Consider the following 17384-nt stretch of genomic DNA (forward strand, 5'->3'; position numbering starts at 1 on the left):
TACATTATATATGTTATATGTTAAATTATATATATATAGATTTTTATATAATCTCCAAAATCCAAAGATCAAGGTTTCGATGGTGTTTTTAAAAGCAGGTGCCTTGTACCTGAAAACTTGTGGGCAAAAGTTACAGAAACTCTGAATAACGAATCACTGAACAGTCCACAGGGAAGAAAGAAATTTCTTAGAAATCCACTTTTCCTTTGTTCTAACCCAAATTCCACTGCTGTCGTCACTGTGTTTTCAGATTTTTCCTTAATATGGAGTTTTTATACAGCTACTAAGATGGAATCTGACCAACCCATTTAAATTAATTGTATCCTCCTCATTCACAGCTTCTTTATGCAACTCCACGCAGGAACGAATGGGGTACCTTGGGCTAAGAATGCCCCCGAAGCAACCAAATGTTTGCCAAGGAGTAAGGCTTACCCTTTCCCTTCTCAAAACCACCCAAAATCACAGGCCTGTGGTGAAGGACTCTCAATGCCATCACGAGCTGTCAGTTAACTTCCGCTGAACATGCACCAAACATCCGTATGAGTTACTTAAAAATGTGCCCCGAAAAGCTACAGAGGAAATCCTAGAATGCAGTCCCTTGACTGATCATCTTCAGTAGTCAAGAAGAAACAGAAAACACAATTTTCTTAAAAAAAAAAAACACACACACACAAACCAAGCAACCCCACAAAGCAATGCATGATGATTGTCAAGCGGGTACACCGCGAAGTGCGTTCATTTCAAACGCATTCAGCGCACAGGGGGCAAAGCAGTGAACGGTGCCCGTCCCTGAGGAGGGACCGGAGTAAAACGTGACCGTCACGGAAGTTATAAAAAGCTCCCGACAGACACGAGGAAATCTAAAAAGAAATGTCCTTTTAAATTAAATCGAAAAACAGAGTTAAGGAGAAGATGAAAGCTGAGGGTGAGAAGGGTTGACTCAGAAGCCTTGCTCTGAAGTTGGTGCATAATATCTGAAAAGTAGGGAATCGAAGGAGAAAAATCACACAGAGCAACCTGTGGAAGGTACGACTCCGAGGCACACGCAGCTGGACGGAGGGGCCCATTTAAGGGAACTAGAGGAAGGAACACAGACACGAAATTTAAAGAATATTTAGGTTACGGGCAAGCGAAAAAGAAGGCAGGGAATTTTCCCACCCTCCTCCCACACACCCGGCCCTCGGGCGGGCTGGCCAGCGCCCAGGAGCCCGATTCCATCGGGGCGAGAGGCGGCCATGCAGGTCGGCGTCGCGTTCCCTTCCCCGAACACAGGCTTCCCATTTCGTCTCATTCTACGAAAGCTGGAGCATCAAAGAAAAGAATTTTGCTTTAAAGAACAAATGATAATAGTGATAACAGCCAGCGTTACTGATTATCGCACGTTGGGCACACTTTACGAAGAAGCACCTTTACACATGTTGTATAATTTACTCCTGAAAACAAAGTGCTACATAGTGACCACCTTTAAGAGATAAGGAAACGGAGGCACAAATGGAATAAATGACGTATCCGAGGTCTCACGGCTAGATCAGTATTGGAGCAAGGCTTCGAACCAAATGATCGGATCCCAGAGCCACCACACTGTCCCCCTCGGGCGCTAGGAGCCACCGGTGAGCAGGTTTCTGAGAACAGCCCTCATGGAACGCCCTCCTGTTTGACTGGGTAGAGCCTCTGAGCATGACGTAATGTCACCCCTGCGATCCCGTTGTAAAGGGAGATTATTCTTAGGGAGACTAATTCAGTCATGCACACTGTTTAAAAGCTGAGAGTTTTCTCTGGCCAGTGAGCAGAGGTCAGACAGCTGCAAAGCACCAAGGAGGGCCTGACATGAGGGGGGTTCGACACCGCGGAGATGGATGGCCACAGGCAGCCTGACAGGGGCCCCCGGGGACTTAGGAACTGAGGCAGTTTCTGGCCAACAGCCACCAGTAGAACAAGGATGTCAGTCCTACAGCCTCGAGGAACTGAATTCAACCAACCATTGGAAGGAGCCTGGAAGCAAACCGACCCTCAAGGCCTCCAGATAAGACTCCAGCCCGCCAGCACCTACAACCTGTAAGACCTGTAAGCAGCCAACCCACCCAGACAGCCCGCTACAGCCTATGGAACAAGGGTGTTGTCCTGAGCCACTAAGTTTGTGGTAATTTGTCACGGGCGACAGCAGACAGTTAATACCCCACTCCTGGTACCAAGACCAAGGTTAGGTTTTGACAACAATTAGCACAAACAGAACAGCTTGAAACAATACCGCTTCCTATCTCGTCATGGGTCAGGTGGGACGTCTGGACAGCCTGCCCGGGTTCTCTGCTTCGGGTTATGGGGCGGGTTCTGTGTGGGAATCTGCTTCCGAGCTCCTCTGGGTTATGACAAATCCCAGCCCCTCGAAGCTACAGAACCGGGGGGTCCTCACGTCTCACTTCTGCCACTTTACGTGAGACGACGAATGACAATTTGTAAACTAAATCATGTTAATTACATTTAAAAACCGCAAATGTCCTTAAATATAACATAAACATACGTTTCATCTAAGGAATTTAGTCTCATATTCAATGAAGGAAAGGGAGGAAAAGAATAGGAAAGGCACCTAATACATATTCTTTTTAATTTTTAATTCTAAATCTTGGGTTACAGAGACAATCAGTTCCCCTTATAAAATTTTAAAAAATGTTTCTACATTTCTCTCTTCATCGGTTTTCTCTAAATCTTAAACCTTAAATTACGTCTTATAATTTTTTTGCATTTATTATAGAGCTGCCTAAGTATACGTTCACTAGTGTATAGAGATATCAAACTTATATCAAGAATTTAACACATAAGGAAACTATTGACCATAAATATTTTCCGATTACTTTTTCACCTCATAAAGGCATAAGAAGGCATTGAAAATACAGATGTAGAACACAATAGAGAGAAGGCAGGGAAATTGACACTCAAAAGGTATTAGGTAATATTGGTTTGAGTTCTTGAAAGTGTGCTGACAAATCTAGGGCTTTCCCTGAAGGAGTGTTTTTAATTTTGCAACAAACTGCCTTTTAAGATAAGTCATCTAAGATTACAAGTGACAGAAACACCTTCTTTGCCCACAGAGGTCTCACTTTACTGGCAGCTGTTAGCACAAGAGTAAGAAAAACTTGCGCTATACACATACGAAGACCCCAATATTAAACTCTGCTGCCCAGCTCACTGGCCCCATGACTTTGCCTCCCAAAGGCATTGGCTGGCTGACAGGCACGCAAGGCTGAGACTCCGCGGCAATGACCTCCTGGGCGGCGGGACCACTTGTGCACGTAGGTGTTACCGGGCGTGACTCGTGAACGTACTTGATGTTTCGCTTTATCCACAGAGCCCCTTGCTGACCCTCAAACCTCCAGCTTTGCTCATGCTTCATTACCCTATCACCTTGATCTTTAACGGTTCCCTCCTACGGAAATATCTATAGTTCTTCGGCATTTTCCTAAACAAGCGTTGGAAGTATTCCTATAAAACATCACAATTCTGTAACCAGATGTTTTGGGAAGCTGACGTTTTTTAAATTTTAGAAGTGAAATGTGGTGCACATACGGTGTTTACAGAACATTTCTACAGGGCTTGGAACGCCATCCCATAATACATCGTATTTCTGTAACTCGGTGTACGAATAATTGTGCTAAGTAGGATAAAAGCAAAAGGCTACAAATAGCCTCACCTAAGTTCAAGTCAGGTTTTGCTGCTAAATAAGTTATTAAAAAAAAAAAAAAGAAAAGAAAAAGAAATTTGGTTTTCTGAGCTTTGGGGATTTCAGATTTCCAGGTGAGTGTCTGTGACTGTAAAGGTTAAAACGAGCGATCAGACAACCTATTAGAGTCTTTTCTCTCCAGAGAGAGGAGATATGTTTATTAGAATGATGGCAGGTACTCTGGCAATGGGACCCAGAAAAAGTGCAATGCCACGGAATTCAAGACAAACGTGCTAATTTACCTGCTGCAGACATCCTCACCGTGCATGACAGCAGGCACGCTCTGAAGCGCCGCCCAGCACACAGCGCCTACGGAGGCGATGTGCCCCGTGGAGAAGTACTCCCACTCTCTCTGACCTGGAAGTGAAGCCCGCAGATTCAAAACAGGGCATGTGACACTAAGATCTGCAGCCTCTCCCACACATAACACAACAGATTCCTCCTCGGGCCACCTGCAACCTACACATGGCTACGCAAACTGGAGACAACACACAATGCCCTGGACAGTAGGTCCACACAGCTCTCCTATGGGTTTTAAAATGTCTGAGATTTGTAAAACACAAAATTACCATCTTAAGTATCAACAAAAGTATATGTGTGTGTATCACTCAATCTCTAAGGCCTGTCAGAAGGGAAGATTTAAAAAAAAAAATGATTCATTAACCAAAAGTTAAAAGGTAAACAAATATGCACATCAAAACATTAATTATCTAAGCTGTCCCAAAAATTCTTCCAAGAATAAAGTACTTTCAGAGTACTCATTTATCATACAGTAAGAATATTATAGGCCAAATCGTTAAACAGGATTTATGCAAGTCCGTGAACATTAATCTTTACATAAAATAAAAACGCGGAGTTCCTCAGGTAGGACTTCATGCACGTTTTCGGCAGAGTTTGGAAAGCCTCCAGTGTGCATAAAGCAGTGACACGCATGCCAGGGTTTTCTGACTTGCAGAAAATACCAGATCGAAATTTAGAAAAAAATTCATTAAATGCAATTTTTTATATTAAACATAAATTAGCACTCCAATTTGTTACTAAAACAGACCAAAAACTAAGCAACCACGCAACAGCTCATAGACTCATACAAACAAATCAAGCTGCTCCAAGACTTCCAGCCGGCCTGTTTTTCTCACGTTTAATTTACTGCATAATAACAGGAAAAGGTCTTGGCAAACAAAAATGTAAACTACCCTGAATACAAACACAGCCTGTGTTGCTATATTAGAGAATCCACAGATGGTTGGCATCAGGAGACTAGCATAAATACAAAAAAAAAAAAAAAAAAAACCCACCTAAAAGGCAAGTAAATAAAAAGACTAATGTGGAGACAGAACAAGGTATGTCAGAACGTCTTTTGCCCTATTTGAAAAAAAAAAAAATCCCTCGTGTCAACACGCGTGAGACCTGGAATCTGTGGGACCGATGCTTCTGAGGTCGTGGCAAACGCTCGAGCTCGGCTACGCGAAGCACGGGCTACCGGGCAGAAAAGGCCGGCCGCGCTCTGCACAGGAGCGCTGTGCGGGGAGATGGCACAGTTCGGGGGGCAGGGGGAGCGAGCAAGGACAGGAAGAGAGGGTGGATCTAGGGGAGGAAGGAGGGGACTGGATGGAGCAAGTGACGTGACGAGCAAGCAGAGCAAAGGCACACAGTGGGGGCGACGTGTAAACTACAGAAGGGTTAGGGGAGAAAGGTAGAGAGGTCAGATCTTGCGACAGTTGGTGACACTCTGGAAAGCGAGTGCAGCTCATGAGAATTCTCCCACGTGGCTTCCCAGCAGTCAGGACAGCTAGAGTTCCAGACTCTTCCCGAGGGGAGACTGATTCACTCTGTCCCGGCGCGGGGAGCCTGGGCAGCCAGGGACGGACACTTCTTCTGTATGTTAAGTGTTCAGTGTGTGGACCTGGCTTTGGTCTAACGTCAGTCATATACGTGGACACGAGGAGTCTGGAGTCGTCAAATCCACAGCAACAGAAGCGGATTGGTGGTTAAACAGCTCTGGGACTTAACGGGGGAAAAGAGTTTTGTTCAAGGGGTGTAGTTTCAGATTTGCAAGATGAAAAAATTCTGGAGATCTGCTTCAAAACAAGGTGAATATGCTTAACACTACTAAACTGTACCCTTCAAAACAGATTAAGATGGTCAATTTTTAAATGTTTTTTTACCACAATAAAAAAAGTGGAAAAAAAAATATTACCTATCCCTGACTCCAACCCCAGCTCTTATGTACCTTGGGTTCAATTAAGTATGTACTCGATTTTCATGAATGTTTGATAAATATGTTTAACAAGAAGAGCCAAGAGAGACCCTACGTTTTAATTAAAATCCAACAACACTCTGGCTATAAGTGGGCAACCACCCGTCAATCCATTTAACTGCATTTACTATATAACTATATAACGCCTCAGCCGTCATTTCTCCATCTCATGCACTAAGTTATGACAGCCACTGTCAAACGTTTCACCCAAATCACACCTGCTATGTCCACGGGACCCTCCTGGGCTTAAATAACCATTGAAAGTGTGTTGGACAGAACTCAAACTGCTTTCCCCACGAGCATCCAGCGTTTGCAGCCTTTCCAAATGTCTCAAAAATGTAACGCACAGTTTCTGCATGAACAGCTATTTTTTTTTTTTTCCAGCACCCAAGTATATACTTTTCTGGGACTGGAGAGATGAACTAAATTAAATAGATGCTTTTTTATTAGCAACTTGGGCATCTCAGGCTATGATGTACGCTATATACAATGTTATACACTTTATAAAAGTTTTACCCGGATTGAAGGTCATTTTCATTAATGAAGATTTTTCCCAATCAATGGACCAAGTAATCAAAATCGGGAACTCAAAAATCCCAATAGTAAAAATGCTATTATTGAAGCGGATGATTAAGTGAAGTCTATAATGATGACTTAATCCCATATCGACAAAGTGGGAGCAGGAAGCAGAAGTGAAATGTTATCTGTTCTTTCTGCCTTTACTTTTTAGATGAACTAGATTAAATGTGTACAATTTAAAATGGTATTTCTGCTTCAGATTCACAAGAGAAGGAAAAAGCAGACGAAACCTCATTTTAAGCCTATTTGACTGGTGTCACTTCTTAACCCCCTTCCTGATAAAAACTCTCAGCTCACTAAAAATAAAAAAAAAAAAGATATCGTTTTAATGTGAAAACCATAGGCAATGTAAATCAAAGCCAATATATTTAAAGCTGAAACACATACGCACCGATATTAAAATCAAGAAGACACGATTGCTTATTACTACTGTTATTATTTCATACGGTTCTGAAATCCTAGCCATCGCCCCAATGATTAGCATGGACAACCCCCCCTTTCCTGCCCCGTAGCCAGACACTGCAGGGGCACCGTGCTGAGGGTGACCGCGGCTGCACAGGGCCTGCAGCCCTCGGCGGGTATGGAATTAGAGAGCGGGGCTCCTTCCAAGCCAGAGTCAGCCAGTCACAGCTCGTCAAACGCCTCGGAGGCCGACCCTGAAACCATCCGTCCTCTCCAGGCCCCGGCAGAGCAGCTGTGGGGCGCCGGCGGGGTCTCTGGGGCAGAGCCGACATTAGATCCCAAAGAAAAAGGTAGGGATGTGAGGAGTGGAAGGGCAGGGGGAGTGGCCGGACGAAGCGGTCAGTAAGAAGGGGAGAAGGGGCAGGGGACACCGGGCGAACATCTTGGGAGCTACTCCTTAGACAGGATAATGCTTCCCGACATTTCCTTTTGCAGAGAACAGTCACTTAATGGGCAGGCACCATGCTGCGCTGGACAAGTGATCAAAGCCAAGATGTTTTTAAAGCGCTATTTCGTAAAGCTAAAAACCCATCACTATTCCAAACGCATATAGTTTCTTCTGCTACCCTTGTTTCCAAATGTCAGTTGGTTCTAATGTGACCGATACACAAGGACATAACACGAAGTGTTTGCTTGTGCGGTTCTGTCTCCCAGAGCACGAGGTGAACACAGGAGACAGCATCCACTGAACAGGGCGCACAGAGGTCCACGCACCCCGCACCCCAAGGACCTCCCAGCTTCCCCGGCTCACGGGTGCTGAGAGACACAGCGATCCACTTCAGGTGCCACAACCCTCCGCCCAACTCCAGACAACCCCCGCCATCACCACTTCGTAAGAACTCACGAGTCGCAACCCTTCCGACAGGTATTTCCACGAGCCAATTTCAGAGCTTTTTAAAGGTAAATCGACGTATCTTTCGCAGTATGTACTTAATTTTTAACCATTTAATGATCCCGCCTGGGCAAAGCAACCTCATCGTCAGCCAGTTCAAAAACGACTATGTGACATGCGAGGGGATTTCTGCTACAGAAGGGGGAGTCCGTGTGCGCTGCGGACACTTCTTGTCCGACCCTGCCCGATGCCTGCCACCGGCTTGAGGACTAGGCCACTACCACGGCTGGCAGAGCAGAGAGGTGGAAAGAGCATGGGTAATGTCACCACTCTAACTAAACAACCATCCCTGAAGCCTGCCCGACTGTTGAATTTCCTCTTATTTGACATAATGTCCTCATTCTGTAAATGAGTTGGAGTTGCCATTGTTTGCAGCCAAATGCAGCTATTTGATAAAATTCCTACAGCGCCGTAAGCTCTGACCAGAACCACAAACATGGTGAAGCGCTCCGATACTGCTGGTACTGTCGGTTTTCTTTTTTCCTAACCAACTTAGTGAGCCTGGATTCCTAACATGCTTGGAAGCATATCTGAGGTTTGGCTGAATGGCCAGGAGTTGGCTGACACACTCAGGTAGGAGCCCGCTCTGTGAAAAGCAGAGAAAAGACAACCACATAACCAAAGCAGAACTTCCCAAAGACAGGTGACGTTCCACTGCTTTGCTTCATCCCCGGCTAGAGGTCAGAGCCAGGAGGGCGGACCGTGACGTTGGCTTTAGGGATCCCGGCGTCCCACCGGGCTTCCTAGGTGGTACTTTTCCACTATCGTGTGTCTACACTAAGTGATTCCATTTGGAACCTAAAACAAAACGTTATCATCTGCGAAAGAGAAACATTTGGTGAAGAGACATCTTTGTTGCAAACACCTAAAAGGACTTCCATAAACAGTCAAGGGAAATCAAAGGTTTTAAACAATTGGAAACATTTCTTCCAAAAATAAAACACATTGGAAACTTGGGGCTGAATCAAGTTCCCAAAGAGCAGAAGAGCTGTAATCACAGAACTGCAGAAAGAGAGGGAAACAGCTAAAGAAAATGTCCAGTGTGATATCCAACCAATCAGCTTCTCTGAAAACCAAATTCCAGTCAAATCACCATCTTCACGACAAAGAAAAACGTCTACGAAGCAGAAAAACCCAAGGTATTAAAATACTAAGGGAACTGATAAGTTTTCTCTTTTTTTTTTTGAACCTTTAAATTACACATGTCCTAAGAATGCCAGAGGTAAAAATAACACACATATACACAGTGTGTTTACTGAGTATGAGTGGGTTATTAAATATGGAGTCTGAAATGAACCGTACTATTATCCGATTATATTTACGTTCTAGATACGGTGCTAAGACCTGAGGAGTGACAATGAGTTTGACCACGCCTTGCCTCCAAAAGGTCGCTGCGGAGGAAGTGGTCCCCCCCACCGGCCTGCCACCCCCGTCGCTCTCTCTCCAACTGCCCTGTCTCAGAAACGTCACCACCTGCCACCCAGGCCGGACATTTCAGCCATTCTGGACTTGTCTCTTTCAACACACAATCCATCGGCAAGCCCCACTGGTGTGAGTTACTGCCCATGACATACGAGCAGAAGCCAGCCATTGTCACCAACCCCAAGGCTCAGGCCACCACCGCATCGCTCCTGGAGCACGGGCCGGACGCGCCTCCCGCCTCCCGCAGCCTGCTCTCCACACACGGCATGCTCAGCGCTCTCCTCCAGGGGTGAGCACAGCCCAGCAGGCTGCAGAGTCCCTTCGATGGCCTTCGGCCACTGGTCTGCATTTCCCAGGTGACGAAGCTGAGCGTCCTTCGTGGTCATCGGCCGTGCGGACGTCTTCTGGTGTGACGCGCCTGTTCGCGTGTTTTGCCCATTTTTCTTTCCTTTTCTTCTATCACGTCATAGTTCTTAATTTATTTCGGATACAAACCCTTTTCCAGACAAGGGTGTTACGAATGCCTTCCCGCCCTGCCGCTTGCTCCTCATTGCTTTCGTGGTATGTTCCGATGAACACTTAGGTCTCCAGTGTATTGTTTTCCCCTTTATAGCGTTGACTGCTTATTATTAAAGAACCCTTCACCCATTCTAAGATCATGAAGGTATTATTCTCCTACGTTTTCTCCTAAAGGTTTATTACTGTTTTTATCTTACATGTGTACATTTACAATGATTAAAATAATTTTTTATATATGAGATGAGTTAGGGGTCAAATTTTTTTTTTCTCTTAAGAATACTGTTTTCACCCAACACCATTAGTCCCTCTCTCCCCAGGTCCCTCCCCAGACCCCTCTCCAGGTTCACCTCTGGTGTCCTCCAAGTAAGTCAGGCCATAATTTTCTACGCAGTTGACGTGCAAATCTATCCAGAATCCACTCTACAGACCCAACTCTTGCCACACGAGGGACAAAGGTCAAGAGTTAAGAAGCGGCGTGGGAGGCCCGCATTCTGGCCTAGGATCCGTCACATCCTCCAATCCAGCTTTTCTGGAGCCATGAACTTGCAGAGCTACGGTATGCTCAAAACACGAGGCAGACATTTTAATCTTCACCTGGCTCCTACCTGTCCCGCCTTGGTGAGAACCCAGGAGAGAGGAGTTATTAACTAGGAAGCATCGCCAGTGTGTAAGCGACCTGGGGAATGGGGGCTGGAAAGGAAGTTTCCCGAAACAATCCATATGGACTGTTTTTAAAGTCCACTTACATAAGGGGCCCCAACTCACCTAGTTTAATATCATGGTAAATGTACACATGTTCATTTATTTCGAAATAATAACTTACTATAACTGTAGGAGATTTCACAATTCATACAAAAACACCTGCACATCATCTCATCATATATTTTAGTAGCTATATTTCTGAAAACATGTTATTTACCCAGAAGTTCAAAATCTTTTCCGCTGACAAAAATAAAGTATAATAATTTGATATTGCACATTTGTAATATGCAGCTATCTGGTAGGTTATAATGACCACCAGCCCTGGTAATTCCACTGCCTTATGTAAAAACAAACAAACAAACAAACAAAAAAACAGTTTTCCTCATGAGCCTTCAAAGGGATAGATTTAGAAACACAAATGTAAAACTTTTTAGATGCCATTAAGTCAGGGTCAGGCAGGTAAAGCAGACTGTCCTCGACTCACTTTGTGCGTCTCACACTATGTTACTTCTAAAACCTTACAAGACCACACCTCCTTAAGAGGAATTAAAACTACAATTAAAACTACATTTTTAAATATGTAGTTTTATTTTTTAAATAATTAAAACTACAATTAATTATTTTTTAAATAACGAAAAGTACAATTGAGAAATAAAAGATAAAGTATAATTTCATTCACAGAAATTGAAATTCTCAGTCCAGTAAAAGAACATGCTTATTTTGCAATCCAAACATCCTTATGTATGAGAAACTTCTTTTTCAATGATAAACTATATAAACTTTAGCGTTCTAGAAGAATTGACTAGGAAGATATTTCAACACTATTTTTTTTGGATGCTAACCTTTCAAGTTATTCTGGTTCCTTAAAATGGAAAGATGTCGATGCTTAAAGAGTCAACTGGAATCAATATGTATTAACGCGTCTTGTAAAAGCACGAAATAGTATCACGAGACACATTTTAAATACGTAAAATGGCAATCGCGCGCTCACCTCCCACATCAGCCTGTAATCCACGTTTTCATCCAAGTCTTCGGGCTTCCTCTTCTCTCCAGCAAACGGTCCAAACTTTTCACCCTGGGAAGCGATGATTATATTGAAAAAGGGTTAGTACCACAACAAAGTCACCAAAATGAACTGTTATTTCTCTTCTGGAAAATTTTTTTCCTCTAAATTATCATGCCCAGTGATTGAGACACATTTAAAATATCAACGAATTGATACAACACAAAATATTTACATAGTTAACATCCAACCTAATCTGCTTTTAGCCTAAGAGCCTGAATCCAGAATTAAAGAGCCGAAGGATGAAATGGCTTATTGCTCAGATTCCAACAGGGCTCTAAACAGCGTACTGACAGGTTTCAACCCACTGCCATCTCTAGCGAGTGGACAAGCATCGAGTTCTGCCTGGCTTGAGAGACAAGCCCACCAGGCTAAAAACCATCTGGTTCCCATACAAATCATAAATCCCTCCCAGAGATGAACATGAAAGTAGCGTGCCCTTGTCAGAGGAAGCCCGTTCGTAAATAACATTCAAATTCTGCTGCCAATGGTTCACACGGCCAAGGGGACACACTGGAGACCAGCCTCTCTCAAGGCGCCCGCTCTGCAGCCCGCCTGCAGGAGAATTTCAAATTCGGAATCCTGGACTTAGCAACATCAGACTTTGGCAGGGGGACGTGGGGCGTTGCACATTCCAGGAGCGCCCAGGTGAGGACCGCTGGTGTCTGTATTGCAGGCGGGGCTGTCCCCTGCAGTTGGCCCCGCGGGAACCCCTGAGGCAGGGCGAAGGGCGAGGCGACACCTTTCTCACCAAGGCCACCGCCACAGGGGCTGGAGAGACAGCAGGTCGAGTGGGGTCCGTCTGCGTGGCCGGGCGTTCTGCAAAAGTGTGTGCGAGGGAGCCGGCCCCGGCCAGCGCTCTCCCAGCTGGCCACGCCGGGCCTTCAGTAGGACCTTCCCATCACAAGGAGGTGGGGGAGCCACTGAAGATGCCGCCGAAGCCACCCAATCCCCAGGGGACTTTTGATGAACATTGTTAGGGGGAAAAGAACCACCAAAGCACTGTTTCAAGGGAAATAAATTACTTAATGAACAACGGAAAACCCAGCTCCTGGGAACGGTAAACTGGGAAAGCTTAAAGGAATTACAAGGAGCTCACCCAGCGCCCCATCTTACAGAGGAGGAGAAGAGGCTCTGAGGGGCCAGGGATAACGGCAGAGCCACAAGATCTGGTCTTCGATGTTAACTCGGGGGCAGAAGACACTCCAGAGATGGCTCCGGTCCAGATCATCGCCCACGCCCCAGCACCAGCGTGCGAGAGAGGCAGGGAGGCCGCCGCTCACGGTAGTGCAGAGGCACCGGAACCAAGCTCAGGGAGCAGATTTCAGAGAGGGTGGAGGCCGGCTCTGCTTCTGGATCCCTCCCGGCAACACCAGCCGCTTCGTGCTGACACTGGGCTCTCAGAGTCACTCCCCACGCAGACACGACAGCCCCCAAGATGCCCCCAAAGCCACAACAAAGGGAGTCACTTCTCACATCAACGTGGGGCCTTCTCAGTATCGGACGGCAGGTCACGAAAGCTGCTGAGGACGAAGGAAGCGGGAGGGGAGTATTTACTCAACTCCTCTGTGCCACGCTCCGTCATCCGATGTGAGGGAAACTGGGACTCCGAGAGATTTAATTATTGACTGGATTGAGGTCGGTCACCTAGCAAAGACCGGAGAAAGGCCGGGGGACCGGTGGCTCGTTCTGAGTGCAGAGCGTGGGCACCGTCCCCTTCCCCGCGCGGCCACTCGAAACCCTGACGAATGGCCGCGGGACGCAGGGCCAGGCGGGCGCACGACTGTCTCCTCACTTCCTAAAAATCCCTTCCCCCGGGGCCCCTCTTCCAGCGGCCACTCCCCACACGGACCGCTGGACGGAATGAAGAACCCGACACCCTGGTGTCAAAGCCAACCCGGGAGACACGGCAGTGAACTCGAGGGCCCGATGCTGCCGCACGCGGGTCAGACCCGACACACTGCTGTCAAAGCCAACCCGGGAGACACGGCAGGGAACAGGTGCTTCTGGCAGGGAACTCGAGGGCCCGATGCTGCCGCACGCGGGTCAGCTTTCCACTGTGCTCGGCCCCGTTTCGGCCTTTATCCACGACTGCAGAAGGTAACAATCTGAGCACACGAGTTCCAACGTGACTGACCTGCCCGCGCCGGTCAGCGCAAACTTGGAGGGAAAAAACAGTGCGATCAGCTGGGCGGTGTTCCAAGGACTGAAAAGAAGAGCTAGAAACCCAAATCAGTTCCCCGGGATCCGCACAGACGCCCGCGTGGACGCGGGCCCGGTGAGATCACAGAGGACTCACGGCTTTGCGGGTCCAGAAGGAGAAACCAGCTCAGCGGCTGTAAAGCCTCGTTATTCACAGAGACCGATCACTCTGCCATAAAGTCAAACTACCAAACTATTAAGAAATCCGACTTTCCATTTTTTCCTCAACCCAGAGTAAGAAACGCATTTCGCATCTCAGCCTAGCATAGGCACGTTTACACACAGGAATGCACACGTGTAAAACTAAAATATAAATCCCCTGAAACGATACGACCCTTTCTCTGGACGATGCACCTCCATATTTTCTACTCCATCTTAATCGCTCATTTTAAGATACTGGTTTTGACCCAATAAGTTAATTTCGCTGTGCGCCCATGGGTTGCCACCCAGTGTGAAAACCACTGACTTGAAAACACACACGGGGAGGCTTGCACAGGCACACCTGGCCCTCCGCCGCAGCACACTCGTGAGTGTGTCAGAATAAGCCGATCGAACAAATCTGAGTTTCTGTGGCTGCAAGATTACAAAAATGTGAAGCGCCGACTCCTAATTGCCCACAGCATTTGCGGTAAGAAACGCTGAGCATGATGAAAGCAATTTATGTTTGGCTTTAGACAATGATTTTACACCCACTAGACCCACTCTCGCTGAGGCTGCCCCTCAGAGCCCCAGCTCCCGCTACCCGCCCCACGCCCTCCTCCAAACCTGTGTTCACTGTGGCTCCTACTACGCAAACTGCACTTCCTTACAATTAGAGTTGTGTTGTACACACTGCTCTGTTCACTAACCACTTCCCGTGGAAGTTCTAACCTGACGATAAGCCTCTTCTGCCTTGGGGGCTTCGAACCTGTTCCGGTAACATCCATACGAAAGGAAAACCTGAAGCACGTATTGTATATATATTTTATATATACATATATGTATAATATTTTTCTTTTAGTTGAACCATATGAAATTGTCTATATTCGACCATTTTTGGCCTACGAAAATGAAAACCTTTCATGATTACAATATAAATTACACGTACACGTGTGTAATAAACATATTGAACAACTAAGGTGAGGTTCATAATGAATGATAGGGAGGGAACCGAATTCCAAAACTTTCCAGCTGACTTCCTGCCATCGCGGGTTTCACTTCCTGTGATGAAGCTGCAGAGGACCTCACACCTCACACCTCACAGCAGCGGAGCACGGCGGGCTCTACTGTCTCCTCGCCTTTCATGTGTGCCCACCTTAGTGCTAGCACCTCGGTCTGTGGTTTCATGGCAGGAGCCTCCCAAGGGCCACACGCTCAAATGCGTCCAAGTTAGGCAGGAAGCAGCATGACACCAGACATCCCGCAACAGATGCGTGAGGGACACGTCGGGGAGCGGGCTGGAGGCGGGCTGGGCGGGGGACGCGCACACCTGCTTAGACAGGTTTTCACTCCGCCTGAACGCTGCCGGGCAGCTGCAGATAATTCAGGGAGGCCAACGACTCAGGTTACGGTGCGAGAGCGTGACTGCTCTCTATGGGCAATGAAGTCCTGGTTTTCAGAATTCTGAGCGAGTCAAATAAAAAGTGACTCCAAGACAAATTCCACCTGCAGACACCGAACTGTCCAAGCCACACTCCGCTCTCAGGCCAGCGGGATGCCCGGTCTGCCATGGGGCTTCTTTGCCGTCTCCAAACGAAACAAAATCCGTTCGATTTGCCGCCCACTGTTAGACGATAACTTCTAATAAACAACAACAACAAGATGAACGGCTGCGAACATGGGCCATTTTCTCTCATTTTGCTAAATATTAATAGTGAGAAGTTGAAAGCAAGATTTACTGCAAATCTCTCTCGGAAGAGTGAGAAAGCACCGGCCGAGGCCTCGAGAAAGCTGGATCCCGACCCTCGCACTGCCGTGAATTAGCTGTGACAATTAGGCTGTCGCCAATGGCTGAACTTTAGTCTCCTCACCTGTAAAACTTAGGGATTGGGATTCGTTGATTTCTAAGATTTCTTCCCACGGGCCAAACTTAGAACAATTTGAGAAGCAAAGAGAATAAGAGCGTAATGGATGGAAACACATTAGCAAATTCTTAAGCCCAGAATGATAGAGAGAGTGAGAAGAAAATTTTGTTTTCAAAAACCTCGCTCGCCATCACTAGAAGATGACAGCTTAGTGAAACCAGTAAAGAGGAAGAAGTTAGCCCGGGTCCCACCTTTTCCCTCAGAGCCCGAGTTTGGGATAGCTGGACAGCAGCAAGAGTCCTCTCTACAGAGGCGTGCTAGCTTCAAAGTAACGGAGGACTATCTGAGTGAAATCACCATTTCGAAGACCCTAACGATATAACTGTCTCGGGCAAGGATTCTCCATGGATGCTGAAACCATTAGGCAAAAGGCGGATACGGTGAAGCAGATACTCACTCGACATCAGCTCACAGGTGGGCGGTTAAGCACAAAGCGCCCTGACAGTGGGAAAGGCACACCCAACAGTGCTGGCTTTGGGAACGGTGGGGAGACCAGGTAGGCTGTACCCCTGCTAAGAGGCAGTGTGAAGTAAACCATCCTCGGCCTTTGTGCCCCAGGGTCTTCCAGAGAGGGTGAGGAGCATTTGCAGAACTCTCCAGAGGCGGAGGGGCGGGCCAGCATGCACGGACCTCTTCCCCAGGCCCGGCTCTCACTCAGCACCTGGGGCATCAGCACCGCCTGCAAAAGCACAGGTGGCGTTTGCCCCCTGCGTTCCTCCCTGTTCCCACTACTAAAACTGCATGATCCACTTCCAGGTAGAACGTATTCCGAGGATGAGGAGAAATGTTTAATGCACAGTGTCAGTGGTAAAAACAATTTTTTTTTTTAAAGTAAAATCATCTGTAGCTAACTTCCAGGTTAAAAGAAATGCAGAAGATTGAGAAACACATTAAATATAAAAGCCGCGAGGAAACAATCAGATTGTGAGACACTCTACAACCATCTGATGGCTTCAGAAAATCACTGTTACTCTAGAAAAGGGAACGGGATGAGGGAGGCCATTGAAAGAGATTTAACAGACGTAACCAAACGTGATAGGTGGCCCATGACGGGATCCTGGTTCAAAAACAAACAGCGATAACAACGTGCCGGAGGCCATCGCAATAGCGTGAATGTGGGCTGGAAGTGGAAGACATTGGGGAATTACCGTGATTTCTGTTGGACCTTACGATCTGATGGCTGTTTAGGAGAATGTCCTTATGCTGAAATATCGAGAAGTAAATTGTCATAAAGTCTATAATTTACTTTGAAATGGTTCAGCAAATAAAAAATATACATAGAGATGAAATAAATTATATTAAAGTGAATCGATCTGCAGTTGAGTCGTCCGTATGTGAAGCAAGGATGGTTTTTCACAGAAGGAGGCTGGAGTCCCGCTTAGAACACAATGGCATCCCAGCATTAAACTGCTGGGCACGCGTGCGCTCTTGCGACATAATCAGGCCTTCGAGAAAGTACTTTTCTAAAAACAAGCAGCTCTGAAAAAATACCAAATCTTTTTTCACTA

General features: G+C 46.5%; 1 protein-coding gene across 1 annotated transcript in view; it reads right to left on the minus strand.

Moving 5' to 3' along the window:
- The window catches only part of PRDM5 (PR/SET domain 5), a 100397-nt gene that overhangs the window by 78480 nt on the left and 4533 nt on the right, over positions 1–17384 (minus strand). The window contains exon 2 of the mRNA XM_025050902.1: positions 11540–11623. Within this exon, the coding sequence (XP_024906670.1) occupies positions 11540–11548 (9 nt within the window). The 5' untranslated portion in view covers positions 11549–11623. The remainder of the gene's footprint in view (positions 1–11539; positions 11624–17384) is intronic.

The sequence above is a fragment of the Pteropus alecto genome, unplaced genomic scaffold (assembly GCF_000325575.1).
Source record: "Pteropus alecto unplaced genomic scaffold, ASM32557v1 scaffold17, whole genome shotgun sequence".
Taxonomy (NCBI): Eukaryota; Metazoa; Chordata; class Mammalia; order Chiroptera; family Pteropodidae; genus Pteropus; species Pteropus alecto.